This window comes from Leptopilina boulardi, unplaced genomic scaffold (assembly GCF_019393585.1).
Source record: "Leptopilina boulardi isolate dan_hultmark-lab unplaced genomic scaffold, ZJU_Lbou_2.1 LbouV2_331, whole genome shotgun sequence".
NCBI classification, from domain to species: Eukaryota; Metazoa; Arthropoda; class Insecta; order Hymenoptera; family Figitidae; genus Leptopilina; species Leptopilina boulardi.
Window position 1 is genome coordinate 354593 of NW_026137898.1, and position 19928 is coordinate 374520.

The following is a 19928-nucleotide window of genomic DNA, read 5'->3' on the forward strand; positions in this document are numbered from 1 at the left end:
CCTTGGGTTGGCCTTGGTCTTCATCTAAGAAATTCTTAAGAGTAAATATTTCTTGAGCAAGGTCCGTCCCACAATTGTCACTGCTGGAATCGTGTGTCAAAATATTTTCCAAATTTAAACAAGATTGCTTCAATTCGGGCTTATCAATTGGTCGTTTTAAATCATTCAAAAAACTCCAAATTGAATTAAAATTCGACATTTGTTCGAAACGCATTTCGAAAGAATTTACATTGTATTTACATTACAATTGTATCTATCAAAGTATAGAATACGGTGATCGTAAAATATTCTTCTGGGTTGGTTGGAGTTTCATCTTAAGATTCATAGTCGAACATTCTTTTTCTTCGTCGGGTTCGAGTTTGTTGAAACACTGGGGAAATGTCTGCTTTTTCGGCGATCTTCTTTGCTACAATCACAGCTAATGCATAACCATTATTTCTGTAGTCTTTGACAAATTTACAACATTTTTGTAATAAACTTGTTGCTAATAACAAGTCGGCCGATTCTGATTGCAAGGATTTACTAACAATATTTATTTGATAGAGTAAATCGTACCAAATCACAAGAACGAGCAAAAATTCGTATTGATTCATATGTTCGGCGAGAGACCTGGCTTCTGAAGCTGCAACTGGATCAGTAATTTCCTCGTGTTGTTCTAGTAGTGCATCTTTGATTTCAATATATTGATACTTGACAGCTTTAAGACTTGAAACTCTACTTTCCCAACGTGTCTCACATACTTCTTTTAATGTCAGTGTTTCTGTATATTTTGAAATTGTTTCCCACCTTTTTGTAAAAGATGAGAAAAAGATAAATAGACGTTGGATAACTCCGAACAATGAGACTGATTTAACTGAAGTTTTAGCAGCGTCAGAAGCAACTAAATTATGACAGTGACAACCGCAAACGTTAAAAAATGACCTGGAATATTCTTTGATTTAGATTTTTTTAATTTCTTGATAATAGTAGCCATTACTTCGTTTTCGAGCAAATCAATGAGTTCGTTTTGAATGTTGTTGCTAAAATAATAGTTTTTTGTCTCATTATTGGCGACGCTGCGCAAATGTTCTATCATGACGGGGTCGAATTTACCTAACAATTGAATTAAACCCAAAAAATTTCCATTGTGTGGAGTGTTTATAATGTCGGAACTTCCTCTAAAAGCCAAATTGTTTTGAGCCAAGAACAATGTAATTGCCAACATTCTTTCAAGTATTGCCTTCCACTTTTGTTTTTCGTTATCTATTTGTTTCATTAAATGTTGATCCATTGCAGTTTGTCTTCCTAATGCTTTTGTGGCTTGCAACCAGTTATATGTTGCTGACTGGTGATCCTTCGAAATTTCATGTTTTTGTAATGCCAACGAAATATGAGCATCATTGTCAAGTTTACAATTATTAGGTCCTCGCAACACTATCTCATCAATTTCCCTTTTTGTCAAAGAATTTAGCCAGTTAGATATGTCTTCTGAAACGCACAACGGTAAAGTTGACAAAGGAGTCTTCAACATTTGACAATTAGAAGGCCCGGGCACCGATTCATTAAGATTGTCATGGTGTTGTGACAATGAATCCTCGATACAGTTAGAGAGCTTTTCTTTATCTCTTTTAAAAACAACAGTAGCAGCCGAAGTAGGAATTGCAAAATCTGCATTCGAAACATGTTCGCCCACACAGCACATAAAATTTCCTGAATTTGTCCTGAATATTTCATTGAAAGATTCGAAATATTTCAATGAAAGGTCCATGAAATTTTGATGCAACAATAAAATGTCCGCCTATAAGAAATATTGTATTTCCAATTGTACGAAAAATTTCAGCGAAATGTTGAGGAAATGTGAGGATGAAAAATTACTGACATATTATTTTTTAATATTTGCAAAATAAAAAATGAAATATGTTACAAATTTTTAAGTGAAATATTTTGAAAACATTATTCATTAAAATTCTAGAAATATCGAAATGAAATATTTCTAAATTGTTAAAAATACATATTTAGGCAATATCATCCGGATATATTTGTGAAAAATAAAAAAAATGAATTTCAGAAATAAATTGCGGTAGTGATTGTGAAAATATGTGACAAAATTAGTTGACCGATAGTAAACCTTTGTAAAAGAAAAAATTTTTCGATAATAATGCCTTAAATTATAACTTACAAGTGAATCTTAAATTTAACATATCTCAAAATGTCTTAAATCGACGTATGCCGTCTTTACGGCGATCGGTTCATATGTACTTTTTGTCATTTGCAATTTTAGACAAATTAAATTTTAAACATTTGAATACTCTGAAAAATAGAAATGTTATCAAATGACAATTCTGCGAAAAAAATTTTTTGTTCAATTATAATTATGCAGTAAATTAAGAATTCAATTAAAAAGTTACGAATATTGAAAGTCCAGTCAAGTAAAATTTGTAACAAATTGACTTTTATAGTATATCCTTGCGTACCTGAGCGGATCTTATTTATTTTAAGTATTCTATTTTTATACTTACTGTTCATATATAGTAATCATGTTTCGCTTGTTGCATCTTACGTGTAATAATTTCTTTATAATAAATAAATTGTCACTATTTAACTAAATACACAAATTTTGTCACATATTTTCACAATCACTACCGCAATTTATTTCTGTAATTCATTTTTTTTATTTTTCACAAATATATCCGGATGATATTGCCTAAATATGTATTTTTAACAATTTAGAAATATTTCATTTCGATATTTCTAGAATTTTAATGAATAATCTTTTCAAAATATTTCACTTAAAAATTTGTAACATATTTCATTTTTTTATTTTGCAAATATTAAAAAATAATATGTCAGTAATTTTTCATCCTCATATTTCCTCAACATTTCGCTGAAATTTTTCGTACAATTGGAACAATTATAGGAAGTAAACAGAGGTTATTTAGTTTGACAATTTGATTGCTGGCTGTGCATTGCATACATAATTGCATTATGCATCTATCATCATTGAAACTAATTTTACAAACATTATGTTAATTAAAAAAAACTAAAGAAAGAAAAACAATATACAATAAATATACTTGCCTGCTGGCCAGTTATTTACACGACATTACAAAATATTTTACTTCAGTTTCTGGTAAAAATTATTTTGTTTCAAGTGTTTGATTGAACATATGATCGACTAATGATCCTAGAACAAGAATCTTGCAAAATTAAAAGTTCCTTCACAAGAAGTAAATCAACGGATTAGAACAATTCAGTTTAGCCAATCACGAGTTAGTATCTTACGGAAAATGACACACCACCGTTAAACACTGTTTTTTATTGGTCAACGCCCAAATTATTAATTCATTAATGCATGTACTTCCTATCAAAAATGAGTTTTTATTTTTAAATTTTTTATTTTGATATTTTAAATTATTTAAAAAATTTTATTTTTAAGTTTTATTTAATTTCTGATTTTTTTTGGAAAGTGTCAACATAATTTTGGCGCCCCTTGCCACCCGGCGCCTGGAGCGACCGCTCCAGTCGTTCTACCCTTGGGCCGGCCCTGCCGCCAACAGATCTTTTGGCGCTTGAGAGAAAGGAAATTATCCTCGTTCTGAAAGAGACGAATTCCTCGCAAGATGAAGATCGACCCAGCAAGGACCGCATCCGCTTCGAAGCGATGCACAGCCTCGTCAAAAAATAGCAGGAGAGATGGGACGGGGAGGTAAAAGGTCGATGAACTTATCGCCTTATACCGACACTCGCCACCTGGTTAAGTAGGAACCATGGCGAGGTCTCCTACTATTTGACTCAAGCGCTGACAGATCACGGATGTTTTAATTCATACCTGCAACGCTTTAAGAAGATAGATAGTGAGGAGTGTGCTTACTGCCAGTTCCCTGTGGACAACGCAGAGCACACTCTCTTTGACTGCAGTAAATGGGACTTGGAGAGGCAGGCTATGTTCACCGGTGTAAACGCTACAGTTACACCGGAGAACATGGTAGCGCTGATGATCCAGTCCCTGGAAAACTGGCTGCTCATCGGGACAGCAAATAATTTTTTTGGGTGAAGTTTTTAAAGGAACTTTATTTTATATTTTGTTTCTATATATTGACTTTCCTTTTTTTATTGTATTTCTTTTTTGGTGTACTGTTGATTCCGCTTTGACACAGAAAAAGTTTTATTGTTTTTGAAAATTGATAACGGAGGATGTCCGTAGGACTGGACGAAGTCGCTTTGTGATAGAGTAGAAGCGCCAGCCTCGAAGGCAAAAGTTTTCCCGACAGTTTCGAGGGTGGATAAAGGGCTTCCAAGAAGTGTTGACTGGTTTTAGTCGGTCGAGGCTGGTAGTAGTTTGCCAGCTTATTTTGTTTTGTGTACCTTTTTTTACAAACCCCACATAACCTTGGCATGCGATAGCCAAGGTATCTGTATACAGATTTTCCAAAAGTCCCTAAGGAAAAAATAATAATATAATATAATATTACTGTTTCGTAAAAACAGCCCATCATAATATGATTTTACTCATATCGGACAGATGTTCGAGTAGTCAAATACACCATATTTTACATTTTAAATATAATAATATTGTTCTATGAGAATGATATACTATAAAAGTATCATTGAAACCAAATGTTAGTTTATTCTTGAATCTTTTTAACATTTTGAAAACTTTTTCCTACTTTATTTCTTTATAAATGCAAAGGTAAAACTATAGTTTTCGACTAGTCGAACTGTCCTATCTGGGTTAATCAAAAAATTACAATAAATTTAGTAAATTATTTTTTGTTACTTTTTGGAATCAGTTTTTTGAAAAAATCCATTTAAAACACTTAATTTTAAAATATAAATTAATGCTTTTGTTAAAAAGTTATAATCTTTGAGAAAAAAATTCGAACAAATCGTAGAACTATTATTAATCGAGTACAAAATAATAAATTTTTTTAGCTAAATCAAAAATCATCAATTTTGATGATATATTGAGTTAGTAAAAATGGGTCGAAAATAGAAAATTATAGTAAAATAAAAATTGAAAAACTAAAGACAATTAAATGTTGGATTGTGAAAAGTGACACCAAATGTTTTCCCATATATTCGTGCGTAGTAGTTAACTTTGGTATCTCAAGCTATGCAATAAATATTTTAATGAACAAATCGTTTAAAATCTACAACATATTTTTATTATAGTTTATAAAAATTTGTTAATGATTAAAAAAATGTTATTTATTTTGTAAAAATATAAAGTTAATAAAAGTAATTATTAAATAGTAAAATATTAACTGTTAATGTATTTTAATTGATTGTAACGATCAATGACAAGGTTAAATACCTACTCGGATGACAGTCAACGGCTGCGGAAAATCACTGCCACCCGCCAGTCGAAAGCCCCATGGCCTGTTGTCGAACTTTGTGAACTTTATAGTGGTTGCCATGTTATTCTACATCTAAAATCACACGCTTTTTTTAAGCAAAGCAATACTATTGTTAAAAAAACAAGATCCCAAAATTGACAAATTTTCCATTACCATAAAAATTGCAGAATTATTTTTGGAAAATTACCAGTAACTTTATTTTCCCTAAATGTTCTGTCAGCTGAAATTGTAATAAATGCACAAGTCAGTATTCGTAAATATTGCTACAACAGTCATAGTCATTGCGGAGTCAATTTGTAAAATTAATCAAAATTATTTTTTTACAATTTGTGCATAAATTCATGTTTCATAAAAAATATTCGAAATATTTGTTAAATATGTATTTTATGTCAAAAGGACATTTAAATTTGAACGAATAAAAATCTTACATTTGGGCAATAATGTCACTATATGTATAATGTATATACATTTAATCGAATCTTTGGCAGCAACAAAAAGCAGCAAACATAAGCGAAAGCAATTTTCAACATTAAAAAATATATATTAAATATTTATTGTAGGTATAGTCTATATTTAATATAATATTTAAGTGTTATTGGAAGAAGAAGAAGAATAATCAAGAAAACAATTTTGAATATACTATACTTTCGAGATAATTTAACAAGTTGTACTTATAGAAGATATTAGTCAAGAGGATTTCAAGAGCCATTGGAAAAATATAAGTTCTTTAAAAAATTCAGAGTTTAATTAAGCCGACCACCCAAACTAATTTATTTGAAACTTTTGTAAATTGTAAAACATACCATTTCAAAAAATTGTTTTAAAACATACCAACTCGTGAAACCCGTATAAAACATACCATTTCGGATGACATTTATAAAACGTACCATTTCAAAAAAGTTATTTTTTTGCTTCTATTTTAAGTTGGTTCAAAAGTTCTTTAAAAATGAGTTTTATTTATTTCTAATTAGTATTATCAACTTAAAATCGAAGCAAAAAAATAACTTTTTTTGAAATGGTACGTTTTATAAATGTCATCCGAAATAGTATGTTTTATACGGCTTACACGAGTTGGTATGTTTTAAAACGATTTTCTGAAATGGTATTTTTTCCACTAACCCGACGCTACATATATAAAAGTAACAAATTTGAAAACTATTAGCCTATTTACAGAAAAATTTGCAGAAAGCATTGAGAAGGTTAAATTTTTGAACGATATTTTCATTTTCAAAACCGTATAGCTATGAGAAAACTTTACGAATTGTAATTTTTATAAAGTCAACTTTTAAAACATTTTTGATGTACTTTTCAATGCTAAAATTTAAAAAAGAATATTTAACTAATTAATCTTTTCTTAAAATTAATTTTTTTTTTCGACGTGGCCAAAGTCCATTATTTTTATAAGAAGATATAGGCGTCCGTCATTCAAAGTAATCCTAATGTATAACCAGAAGGTTTAAAAATTTTTAATTTAATTTCAGAATGAGAATAATATAATCTTTTCAAGTTAGGTCAAAAGTAAAACTAAAAAACAAATTCTTTAATTTACGAAACATAAAAGAATTTGCTTTTAATTTTACTTTTGACCTGACTTAGAGAGATTAATATTATTCTCATTCTTCAATTAAACATCTAACCAAGTGATAAATTGGAAATATCATATCGTTGGCTGGATGAAAAACCCTACTATTTGAGGTAATTGTTATAAACCATACCACTTCGCATTAAAAATGGAAAACATAACATCTCGGTCGATATTTGTATGGAAAAATTTCCGAGATGATATATTTTCCATTTTTTGTGCTAAATAGTGTATGTTTCATAACGATGGTAAAATTCCTATAGAGGGATCGAACACAATACGTCACTGAGTCAGTGTTGCCACAAGTCAGGGAAAGGTCAGGGAATTTAATAAAAAGTGCTGGAAAAATGTTGTAAACCTGGATTTTCATTATAATATTCATTTGTTATGAATTTATGTAACTGCTTTTTCGCTTTAAAATGAAAAAAAACTTTTAAATCGGTGCAAAAATAAAAAAGTTACAACCCACACTGAGAGACCTTTTGCACCGTAGCCGACTTTCGACAGGGGGCTGCAGAGCATTCTGTTGGCAAGCTACGAGACTATACGTTTGGGCTGCTGCTGTACATTTTTGGGCGCGTGACTGCCAAAAACTTGTACAGCTACAAACTGAATGTGGCGTCCCCACTATTTCGGTGAGCTACTCACCAACATTTTGGACAGTCACGCTCCCAAAATTGTACCGCCGCACACCAAAACCATAGTGGCGCTGCTGTCACTTACCTTGTTTCGCTGCAGTCCAAAATGTCTCTCAGTGCAGTAAAAAAGGATTTTTTGATATAGCAGTTCGGACGAATCACTTTTTAACTGACAGTATACTGCTGTACTTGACATTTTATGGGTAAAGAAGAGAAGATTTTAATAATGAGTGACACTTCATTATCGACTCTCAATATTTGTCGAATGGTAAAATATAATGATATTTCTATTCATTCTTAAATTATATATATGAGGCAAAATTCCTGAAATGTCCGAACGAAAAATTAAAAGTTCTCGAATTTAATCCATACTTTTCTAAAATGTTGTTATTGTTGGTGAAAGTCTAAAAATAAACTATTATTGAATTTAATAAAATAGTTTTTGAATTACAACGTTTTTAATTTTTGACTTTAAAGTCAAATAGAAAAAAAAATTTTTTTACAATGTACAATATTTATAAGTAGAATGCATAAAAGTTAACATATATATATAATGATTTTTAAAGCTTTTTTGACGGGCTACACGCTGTTAATAAAATTTTTTTTTTAAATAACATTTGACCTTGAAATTCAAGGTCAAAATGTTAATTTACGTTTATCTCAAAATGGGATTTTTTAAAATTATTTTTAACTATCTCAATGGAAAGCTTGACTAATTTCCTACAAAACATGTAATTTTCAGAGTGGGATCTTTTAAAGTTTTTGAAATATTAATTAATTAATTAATTAATTAATGTTTATAACAAATGAAATATTTTACAAACGAATAAAGTTACCGTAATTCTGAAGTTAGCAATTAAAACTTAACGTAATTCCGCATCCAACGAGCCTTGTATGAAGTATTTTGGATAAGTAGATTGTTAATAAACAATTAGTTAACATTGCAATTGTTTATTAACAATCTACTTATCCAAAATACTTCATATAGGGCTCGTTGGATGCGGAATTAGTTTAACTTTCAATTGGTTAATTTAGATTTACGATAACTTTATTTGTTTGTAAGATATTTCATTTTTTATTGTTATTTAACTAAAATTGAACAAAAATACTTCATATAGGGCTTTTGGATGCTTGTTCTTAGTAAAAAAATAAAATATTTTACAAACAAATAAAGTTATGGTAATTCTACCAATTGAAAGTTAAACTAATTCCTCATCCAACGAGCCCTATATGAAGTATTTCGGATAAGTAGATTGTTAATAAACAATTGCAATGTTAACTAATTGTTTATTAACAATCTACTTATCCAAAATACTTCATACAGGGCTCGTTAGATGCGGAATTACGTTAAGTTTTAATTGCTAACTTCAGAATTACGGTAACTTTATTCGTTTGTAAAATATTTCATTTCTTATAAACATTAATTAATTAATTAATTAATTAATTAATTAATATTTCAAAAACTTTAAAAGATCCCACTCTAAAAATTACATGTTTTGTAGGAAGTTAGTCAAGCTTTCCATTGAGATAGTTAAAAATAATTTTAAGAAATCCCATTTTGAGATAAACGTAAATTAACATTTTGACCTTGAATTTCAAGGTCAAATGTTATTTAAAAAAAAAATGTATTAACAGCGTGTAGCCCGTCAAAAAAGCTTTAAAAATCATTATATATATGTTAACTTTTATGCATTCTACTTATAAATATTGTACATTGTAAAAAAAATTTTTTTTCTAAAGTCAAAAATTGAAAACGTTGTAATTCAAAAACTATTTTATTAAATTCAATAATAATTGATTTTTAGACTTTCACCAACAATAACAACATTTTAGAAAAGTATGGATTAAATTCGAGAACTTTTAATTTTTTTTCGGACATTTCAGGAATTTTGCCTCATATATATATATTTTATTTCTAACAATTTTTAAAATTTTATCTATTTGACGTATAATTATAATATATAGGTATTATAATACATAACATAAATAATATTAATATAATATTATAAATTAATAATAATATATAATTATAATTATACTTATGTACTAAATAATTTTAAATAATTAAACTAATTTTTAATTTAATTAAAATTTAAATAAAAGTATTTAAATTAGTAATAAAAAAATATAAACATATAATAAAAACATAACAATAAATGAAATATAAAAGTAAGAAAATTTTTTAATTCAATTAATTCAATAATTATTCCTTTTTTAAAAAATCAGAAAGAAATCCACTATTATATTTTACCATTCGACAAATATTGAGAGTCGATAATGAAGTGTCACTCATTATCATAATTTTCTCTTCTTTACTCATAAAATGTCAAGTACAGCAGTATACTGTCAGTTAAAAAGTGATTTTTCGGAAAACTCTTTCCTTTTCCTCGATCGAGGTATTTTTATACTTTCTTTTTCTGTATATATCAAGAATTATGCATTTTCTACCGTTTTTTCAATGTTTCAATAGTTTTTCATATTATTTTAGCAGCTTTTTAGACAGGAGAAATATTGCGGATGATTGGGCATAATGCATTGGACAATTAAACAAACACTCCAATTGTCCGAATGCATTTTAGACAATTGAGCAAACGGCTTGCTCAATTGTCCGAACTGCTATCTCAAAAAATCCTTTTTTACTGGGAAGGGTTTTAGTCATAAATATACGTAAAAACGATTTTTTGGCTCAAAAATTAAAAATTGGGGGTGTTAGGGAAATTTTTAATATACCATTCTTCTTAGTTTTTTGTTACCTAAAACCTCTAGTAGGTCCGATAAAAAGTGTTTTTCAATTTTTTTTGTAACACAGTGTAATATAATAATATAATATAATAAAAGAAATATATAAACTTAGAAAACAATTATTTTTATAAAATATAGTGAATTTTATTAGATATTTGTAGATTTATTCATGTTTACAAAAAGAAAATTTGACAAGAAAAAATAAACCGGGAAATATTAGGATATAACAGAAAGAAGGAATTATATATTTAAATTTAAATATTATAAAAAATTATATGTGTCGGATTTGCTTGAATTACGTTACTCGGGGGTTTTTGGGGTCGATGATTACGAATCTGATATTAGTTTCTTTAAAATTCAATATGGTGGATCCAATATGGCAGACAGGAAAATTAAAACTTAATTGAATTTACTTCAAATTTATTACTTAGAAGTTTTCAGTGTCTGCTAAATTCAGGTTTATATTTTAAAAATAAAAACAGTGGATGAAATATAGTGAAAATCAATAATTACTATAACAATCTTAGAATTCTTTCATTCGTTCATTCTGTCCGGGATCGATCAGCCGTGAAGGATAGTTTTATATGACTCTTCTTAGATAGAAAGAAAAAAGAAAAAAGGCGTTACAGTTCGACAGTAAGACTTTGCTATTGGTTTAGGGAGGAGCCAAGGTACGTTTCATGTTGTTTCGGGCCAAGAAGACTAGAATAAGGAGGTCTAACTCAGGTAGTGGGGGTACGTAAAGAATTGGTTTTCGAGGTAGGCCGAAAGGCAGAGTGTGCGGTAGACTTCTGCGCACACCAATACATATGAGAGATTCTTTTTCAATCGCCCCAGCCCAAAAAGTCAATGTTCTGGGATTGGCTTCATACTTTGGTAAATTGTTGTCCTATATGATAGTAATAAATCCCTAAAATATAAACTAATTAAAAAAATATTTGTAGAAAGTAGAGGGGGTTGAAGTTTTGACGTTAAGTGTAACATTGTCATTTTCAAATCCGTTTAACTATGACAAAAGTTAATGGATTTTAATTTATCTATAATGAATTTTATTGCATTTTTCACGTACTTTTCGAAAATGTATACGAAATTTAAAAAAAAAATTTTAACCCCTTTTTTTTCAATATCAACCCTTATTTTTCGATTTTCACCCCTTCGGGTATTTTTTTTTTTTTTTTTTATTTTCATTGGAAAGCTGAGGTTTTTTCCCATGAGCTATGTAAATATGAAAATGGGACAACAATAATTTTGTGAGAAACATAATATTAAATTAGGCGGTGGGTATCTAAATCCTCAAAGATGATCTCCAGGTACACCCCTTATCGGCACCGCCTAATTTAATATTATGTTTCTCACAAAATTATTGTTGTCCCATTTTCATATTTACATAGCTCATCGGAAAAAACCTCAACTTTCCAATGAAAATAAAAAAAAAAAAAAAATACCCGAAGGGGTGAAAATCGAAAAATAAGGGTTGATTTTGAAAAAAAAGGGGTTAAAAATTTTTTTTTTTAAATTTCGTATACATTTTTGAAAAGTACGTGAAAATTGCAATAAAATTCATTATAGATAAATTAAAATCCATTAACTTTTGTCATAGTTAAACGGATTTGAAAATGACAATGTTACCCTTAACGTCAAAACTTCAACCCCCTCTACTTTCTACAAATATTTTTTTAATTAGTTTATATTTTAGGGATTTATTACTATCATATAGGACAACAATTTACCAAAGTATGAAGCCAATCCCAGAACATTGACTTTTTGGGCTGGGGCGATTGAAAAAGAATCTCTCATATGTGGTTTACATAAAGACACAAAAATGATTAATAAAACAATTATAATCATGAAAATGAAAAAGCATAATTTGAATTTAAAATTTGCACATGCGCATAACCATGATCTACCAGGTCGACATCTGCACCTTTTACCTGAAACTAAGGTTATATAGTCCCCCTTTTATACAATTACAGTGCCTCCGCTGTGCAGTCAAGGGGTTAATATTTGTCATCTGTTTAATATCTATTGGTATATTATAAATATGCTAACGACAAAATGTGACATGGGGGGAGGGTAGTAAGAAAGAGTCAAAAATTGTGTGACGTATTATGTGCTCGACCCATAGGGCAATTGTAAGTGAAAAAAAAGTTGATCAGATCAGGCTGTAACTTGCACATAGTTCTGCTCTAGCCGTGATTGCTTTAACAAAAAATATGAAAATGTTATTTTTTTCTGGTTTTTGAGATATTAATTAATGTTAATAAAAAATAAAATATTTTACAAAAAATACAGTTATCGCAATTCTAAAGCTACTAATAGAAAACTTACGTAATTCCACATCCAACGAGCTTAATATATGAACTATTTAGAATTCGTGGATTTTTTATAAACAATTGATAATCATTACAATTGTTTATAAAAAACATATTTAACAAAAATGCATCATATTGGACTCGTTGAATGCGGAATTATATTTGCTTTCGAATGGTAGCTTCAGAATTGCAATAACTTTATTTATTTGTATTGCATCGTTTTTTTATGTTATCTAATTAAATGGAAGAGGCAACTTTTAATATGAAAGAGGTTTCAATATAAAATGGATGATGGAGCCATATTATATTTTTAAATTAGATATGGTTATGACATCTATAGTTATATAGTTAAGATGACAATTGAGCTGAGGATTTTCACATATGGCTGCCTCATCCATATAACCCGGTTGAAAAGACTTGTACAGGATCGTGTACACGATCTTTTGCATGATCGTGCACCAATCTTGCACATGTTCATTCATCAAGTATTGTACAAGAGCTACAAGTAAACATGTAAAAAGAATTGGAACAACGATCTTGTACAAAATCTTATTCAAGAATTTGTACAAGAACATGCACATGTTTATTCATGATAACTAAAGAAATAAAACTCACGAGTCCATGTTCGTGTTACTTGTATAAGATCGTGCGTAAATTCATGTACATGATCTTGTGTTAATTTTTTTATTTTTACAAAATTTGTGGAAATTTTTTAACATTGATCATAAATACTCCTTGTTTATACATGCAAAAAACTACTGCACAGCCATTAAATATTTTGATTAAAAACTATAAAGGAAAACTCAAGATCTTATACATGATCTTACACACGATCTTGTTCAAGTATACGAGCACGGACTCGTGTAGTGGATTCCATCTGTTGACATAAATATGAACATATGCATTTTCATTGTACAAGATCGTTATTCTAATTCTTTTTACATGTTCACTTGCAGCTCTTGTACATGACTTGGTGAATGAACATGTGCAAGATCAGTGCACGATCATGCACAAGGTCGTTTACACGATCCTGTAAAAGTTTTTTCAACCGGGAAGGTATGGTTCAGACAGCCATATCTATAGTTGATACCGATTGCGCGAATGCGCCCAAGTTCAAGGTATTCTAACCACATCAGTTTTATTGTTTGGTAGCGTAAGATAGTCGAGTTTTTTTAATCGCGAAGTGCGATCTGTTGTGAAATCTTTAATTATTTACTAATTTAATAATGGAAGGCATTTGCAGGTTATTAATTAATAAATTGACATATCTTCTACAATTAAAAAGTAAAGTTATTTTGAGTAATTTTAAGGATATTTTTCCACGTGTTAAAAAAAACGTGGTGTTTAAATCTAAAAAAATATTTAGGTAGATTATATTGAATATTTTAATCCTCATTACTATACAGTTACGTACAATAATGTACCCACACAGCACCGATAATTCCCTGAAGCTTCACAGAATGTTTTTAGGTTACCTTGAGAAAGTTCCATCTCCGCGTTCAGAAAAGATGGTTTAAATCTTAAAATGTCCGCATGTGAGCAAATGTTTAACCCTTTCGTGCCTCCGGGACATATATGTCCCACTTACAAAATTTAATGTCATTCTTATAAAATTGAAGGAATCAATAAGCGGTAAATTTTTTTCTGTTACCTTTGGACACTACTATGTGTAAAAAAATGATAAATTACATAACGATGTTATAATTAATTTAAACAATAACAAAAATATTGCTATTTTTTAAAAAATAAGTTATATAAGTACTAACTAATTTCTTTGTCACATAGTTAATAATTTTTAACACCACTACGTTTTCTTATGCTTCTGGGGTCGCTAATCACGAATTTGGAGTCAGAATAAAAAAAACTCAAAATGGCGGAACCAATATGGCGGGCTTTCAAAAAAATTTATCGAAATTTTTTAAAACTTCATTGGATTTGGTTTAAAATTTTTGCTCGGGATTTTTCGGGGTTGCTGATTACGAATCCAATGTTAGTTTTTTAAAATTCAAAATGGCGGATCCAATATGGCGGAATTTTTTTTTAAATTTGCTTGGATTTGCTTAAAAATTGGTACTCGGGGGTTTTTGAGGTCGCCGATTACGAATCCGACGTTAGTTTTTCAAAATTCAAAATGGCGGATCCAATATGGCGGACATATTTTTTAAAAAATGCTTGCATTTGATTAAAAATTGGTAGTCGGGGGTTTTTGGGGTCGCTGATTGCGAATCTGATGTTAGTTTCTGAAAATTCAAAATGGCGGATCCAATATAGCGAACGAGTTTCTCATAAAATTTATTTAAGCTCAAGAAATCCACAACTCAAGATTTTTTGAAATATGATGAATGCGAAACTAATGTCACTTTTTAAAAATTCAAATCGACTTTTCCAGAATAGTGAAGAAAATTCAAAACTATATTTTAGATCATAAATATCAATGTTTAAAAATTAACAATCTGTTTATTATTTAAATTTTATTCAATATATTATTTTTTGATTTTTGGAACACGTATAAAAGGGTAATTAAATTTTATTCATAAAATAATAGAAAAATTGTTATTATTATGATTACGTTCATTTGCATAGTTATCATCATTTTCATAAAAACGCGCGCTTTACCTCAATACTTTTGGCGCTTTGTTGACCTGTGTAGTCACCAGGTATTAGAGCGCTTTACATTGTAATTGAACTTTCGTCCGCTAGGTGGTGCATGCATAGTTAGGGTAGGTTCTCTCACAATCAAGACGCATTGAGAAGTATATATATAAGTACAGACAACTTTGAGATAAAAATATTACAAATTTTTCGTGTGTTCTTGCAGGTAGGTGGATACTAATAGTCTAAAAATATAAATCAGTTCTTTTCAGAGCTTTTCTTTTCCTTTCTCTCTTAGTTTCTTATTCTTTCCTATTCTTATTCTGTCTTACTCCTTATTCTTTTTTAGTTTTGTTTTCCTTACAAGCAGTTATTTTTGGATCATTTTTTTGTTTCTTTAGTTATTTTTCAAGTTTTTTTTGTACTTTTTTTATTTTTTTTTACATTTTTTCAGTTTTTTTAACTTATTTACGTTAATTTTTTTGTTAATTTTTTCCTATAAAAATTTACACTTTTAAATAAGTAAAATTTCTTTTCTGTATCCCCTACCCGAAAGTACGGACTTCCCTGTCGGTAATCGTTCAGGGAAGAACGGCTTTTGTGGCCGGCCAGAAACAACGTGCGCTCTGATTGGCTACGAGACTTTAAAGGCTTGATGGCATAGCAACCACATAGCAACGCTTATTTCATGGCCTGTTTTGTGTCAAGTGCGGTAAATAACCACAAAAATAAGCAACCTAAGTTAAAAAAAAGTGACAAATCATGTATAAATAAGATGTACTTGTGTAAGTGTTATTGTACTTTCTCCTTCTTTTTAAATGTCTAAACTGAAAATCTTTCACTTTCATCCACTATTATAAAGTAAACAAAAATTTTCAAAGGTTAACTATATATACACAAAGACACAACACAGGTGATTAGATGCCTTATGGTTAATAAACTAAATTCCATATGCCAAATTATTATTCGTGCATTGGATTTTTGTGCGTTTTATTTATATTTTTCATATAATTTTGACGCCCGCCCCGACCAGCAAAACCTCGGCTTCGCCTCGGTTTTGCAAAAGTCGGGCGGGCTACCTGTCATCTGTAACTAAGCCTTCTGCTACAAGCTTCGCTACGTGGCCGGGAGGGCGCGCTGACGCGAGCCACAGCAGTAGACACATGGTTAATGCCATTTTATTAAAAAATAATAATTATTAAACGTACTTTCGAGTGGGGATAAAGAAAAATTGTATACGACACACGGCCAAAAAGTTTGATGCCCTGCTGAGCGTGATATAAGGCCTCGGCTTCGCCTCGGCCTTATATTTCACGCCCGCCAGGAAATCCAACTTTCTGGCCTAGTATCGTAATATACTATTTCTCTAAAATGAATACTCGTTCTCGAGTAAGAAAGAACTTGGAAAATTTTTCACTTCCATCTGATCCGGAAGATTCAGAAGGAGACATTGAGTCTGAGGAAGAAGAAAGATATGATCTTTCAGATTCTGACGATGACGCGAATAGCGTAGACCAAGACAGCGATGATACAGATTGCAGTGATTCTGAAAATCCACACAATACTGAAAATGGAAAATGGGTGGCAGACCGTTGGAATTGTAGGGATAATTTGAATTTTGAAAAGGACCCAACAATTTTAGTACAAATGGGGAAAAAAGTCAAAGAATCCGATTTCTTTGATTTGTTTTTCACCCAAGACATTTTACAAAAAATTGTTGAGGAAACCAATATGTATTTTCATCAAAATAAAAAAAAAGAGTCAAAGTATGCTTATGAGTTATCGATTGATGAGCTACGTGCTTGGATTGGTATGTTGATATTGATGGGAATACATCGTTTACCTCAACAGAAAAATTTTTGGAGCACAGATCCAGCACTTAGAGTTGATTTTATTGCCAATATAATGACTCGTGATCGATTTAGTAAAATAGCTGAAATTCTTCACTTGAATGACAACAACAAAGTTCTTGAAAAAAGTGATCCGAATTATGACAGGTTGTTCAAAGTAAGACCGCTTGTTGATCATTTGAACAAAAAGGCTCAGGAAATTTACTCTCCTTCTAAAGTACTAGCTGTTGATGAATCTATGATAAAATTCAAGGGTCGATCATCTCTCAAGCAGTACATGCCAATGAAGCCAATAAAAAGGGGATATAAGGTCTGGTGTTTGGCTGACTCACAATCTTCGTACATTTTGAAGTTTGAAATTTACACTGGAAAATCCACAGATTCACAGAAGAGCCAAGAAACTCTTGGTGAACGAGTTGTTACGAATCTTACTAAGGATTTGCGTGGAAGCAAATCATTAGTAGCATTCGACAACTTCTTTACTTCTGTGGATCTAGTAACTTCACTTCTTCAAAATCAAATATTTTCAGTAGGCACTGTTCGGGTAAATCGAAAAGGCTTACCAGAGATTATGAAGAACAAAAAAAACTGAAACGAGGAGAGTCAGAAATAAGACACATGGGATGCGTTCAGGGAATCAAGTGGTTGGATGCAAAGATTGTCACTCTTCTTTCCACAGCTCATAATTCGGAGACATTGTCTACTGTAAAAAGAACCCTAAAAAATGGAAGTAGGATTAATGTAGAATGTCCAGGTGCTATTGCAACCTATAATAAAATTATGGGAGGTTTATCAAATTCATCATAAACGTGTGGTGGATCAACTCACATTCCGACTGAATTTGGCAAAGCAACTAATTGCAAAGTTTTCTGCTTCAAAAGGTCCAGCTTTGACAACTCATGTCACAAAAAAAAGAAAACATTTTGAAGAAACGTCAGAAATTGTTGACCACCTGCCCGACGTTCAAAAAAATCGCCGACGTTGCCATTTTTGTTCTACAAAGGAACAAGAAAAGCGAACAAACGTTGTTTGCATAGGGTGCAACGTCCCTTTATGTATCGAAGGATGTTTCCGTAAATTCCACGGTAAGTAGAAGTTACCTGAAAAAGTGTTATAGGGCTCTTGGCGAAGGATCACTGTAAAAAAAATCCTAACGCGCCATTATCGGAACCTCTCAGGTGGTGTGGAAGACCGTGCTTCCTACAAACCTGCAAATCCAAGCAATTTTCAAAAAATATTCCGCCATATTGGATCCGCTATTTTGAATTTTGGAAAACAAACATCGGATTCGTAATCAGCGACCCCAAAAACCCCCGAGTACCAATTTTTAAGCAAATGCAAGCAATTTTTAAAAAATATGTCCGCCATATTGGATCCGCCATTTTGAATTTTGGAAAACAAACATCGGATTCGTAATCAGCGACCCCAAAAACCCCCGAGTACCAATTTTTAAGCAAATGCAAGCAATTTTTAAAAAATATGTCCGCCATATTGGATCCGCCATTTTGAATTTTGGAAAACAAACATCGGATTCGTAATCAGCGACCCCAAAAACCCCCGAGTACCAATTTTTAAGCAAATGCAAGCAATTTTTAAAAAATATGTCCGCCATATTGGATCCGCCATTTTGAATTTTGGAAAACAAACATCGGATTCGTAATCAGCGACCCCAAAAACCCCCGAGTACCAATTTTTAAGCAAATGCAAGCAATTTTTAAAAAATATGTCCGCCATATTGGATCCGACATTTTGAATTTTGAAAAACTAACGTCGGATTCGTAATCGGCGACCTCAAAAACCCCCGAGTACCAATTTTTAAGCAAATCCAAGCAAATTTAAAAAAAAATTCCGCCATATTGGATCCGCCATTTTGAATTTTGAAAAACTAACATCGGATTCGTAATCAGCGACCCCGAAAACCCCCGAATAACAAGTTTCAACAAAATCCGTCCGGTGGGTTTCCCGGGGGCACGAAAGGGTTAATGCGATACTTGACTGAATATGTAAATTACATTTTCGTTGAAGATTCAAAATGAAAGTAGACTGGATATGTAAATTACATTTTCGTTGAAGGTTCAAAATGAAAGTAGACTTAATATATGAACCGCATTTACACTGGGAAGTAATATTTGTTTTTAATAAATTTAATTACTGTTTAAATAATAATCTTTACATATAAAAAAGGATAGAATAAAATAAATGAAAATAATAAAATAAAAATATATATTCTATATAAATGTTTTTATATGTAATATATCCGTACCAATAAATGGATGATAATAATTATAATTAAATGTTTACTTATTTCATTTTTTTACTTATAATTATATTATTTTATCCTTTTTTATATGTGAAGACTATTATTTAAACAGTAATTAAATTTAGTTAAAAAAAATATTTTTCGTCACTGTAAAAGCGGTTCATATATTAAGTCTACTTTTATTTTGAACCTTCAACGAAAATGTAATTTACATATTCAGTCAAGTCTCATTTTGAATCTTTAACGAAAATGTAATTTACATATTCAGTCAAGTTTCGCATTAAACATTTGTTCACATGCCAACATTTTAAGATTTAAACCATCCATGAAGTAGTATAAGGAGCACTCACTGCTTGTTAAGCATATAGGCCCCCTGCATGAGAATAAATCCGAAATTAAATATCTCCGATTATGACGCCTCTAGCGGAAAAGCGGTGTACTTAGAAGTTTTCAAAATATGTCTGCGCCTAGTGACAGCTGTTCTCATATAGTAAACAGTGTAACAATGTAATAATGTAATAATTTTAGAAAAAGTGTAAAGAAAGAAAAAAGTTACACACAAAATGTTTAATAAAACATAAATTTTTTGAAAAAATTTTTTTTTGAAATATTTGCA

The 19928-nt window shown here is 30.5% G+C and overlaps 2 protein-coding genes across 7 annotated transcripts in view; one reads left to right on the forward strand and one right to left on the reverse strand.

Moving 5' to 3' along the window:
- The window catches only part of LOC127285353 (trichohyalin-like), a 157722-nt gene that overhangs the window by 125853 nt on the left and 11941 nt on the right, over positions 1-19928 (reverse strand). For 3 of the 6 annotated variants that reach the window (XR_007843595.1, XM_051311325.1, XM_051311326.1), the window contains exon 2: positions 5298-5408. The exons of 1 other annotated variant lie outside the window; for it this stretch is intronic. Coding sequence is in view for 3 of the 5 variants with exons in the window: in XM_051311325.1 (XP_051167282.1) it covers positions 5298-5396 (99 nt within the window). In the remaining 2 variants the exon portion in view is untranslated. Of the gene's footprint in view, positions 1-5293; positions 5409-5489; positions 5557-19928 lie in introns of those variants that run through there. 2 more of the 6 variants (XM_051311327.1, XM_051311328.1) reach the window with 2 other exon arrangements.
- On the forward strand, positions 16574-17644 carry LOC127285358 (piggyBac transposable element-derived protein 4-like). The gene has a single exon (XM_051311333.1). The coding sequence runs from the start codon at positions 16574-16576 to the stop codon at positions 17642-17644; it is 1071 nt and encodes a 356-aa protein (XP_051167290.1).

Excerpts from the sequence above, each read along its gene's own strand:
- LOC127285358 (XM_051311333.1), top strand. The coding sequence starts at position 16,574 with ATGAATACTCGTTCTCGAGTAAGAAAGAACTTGGAAAATTTTTCACTT.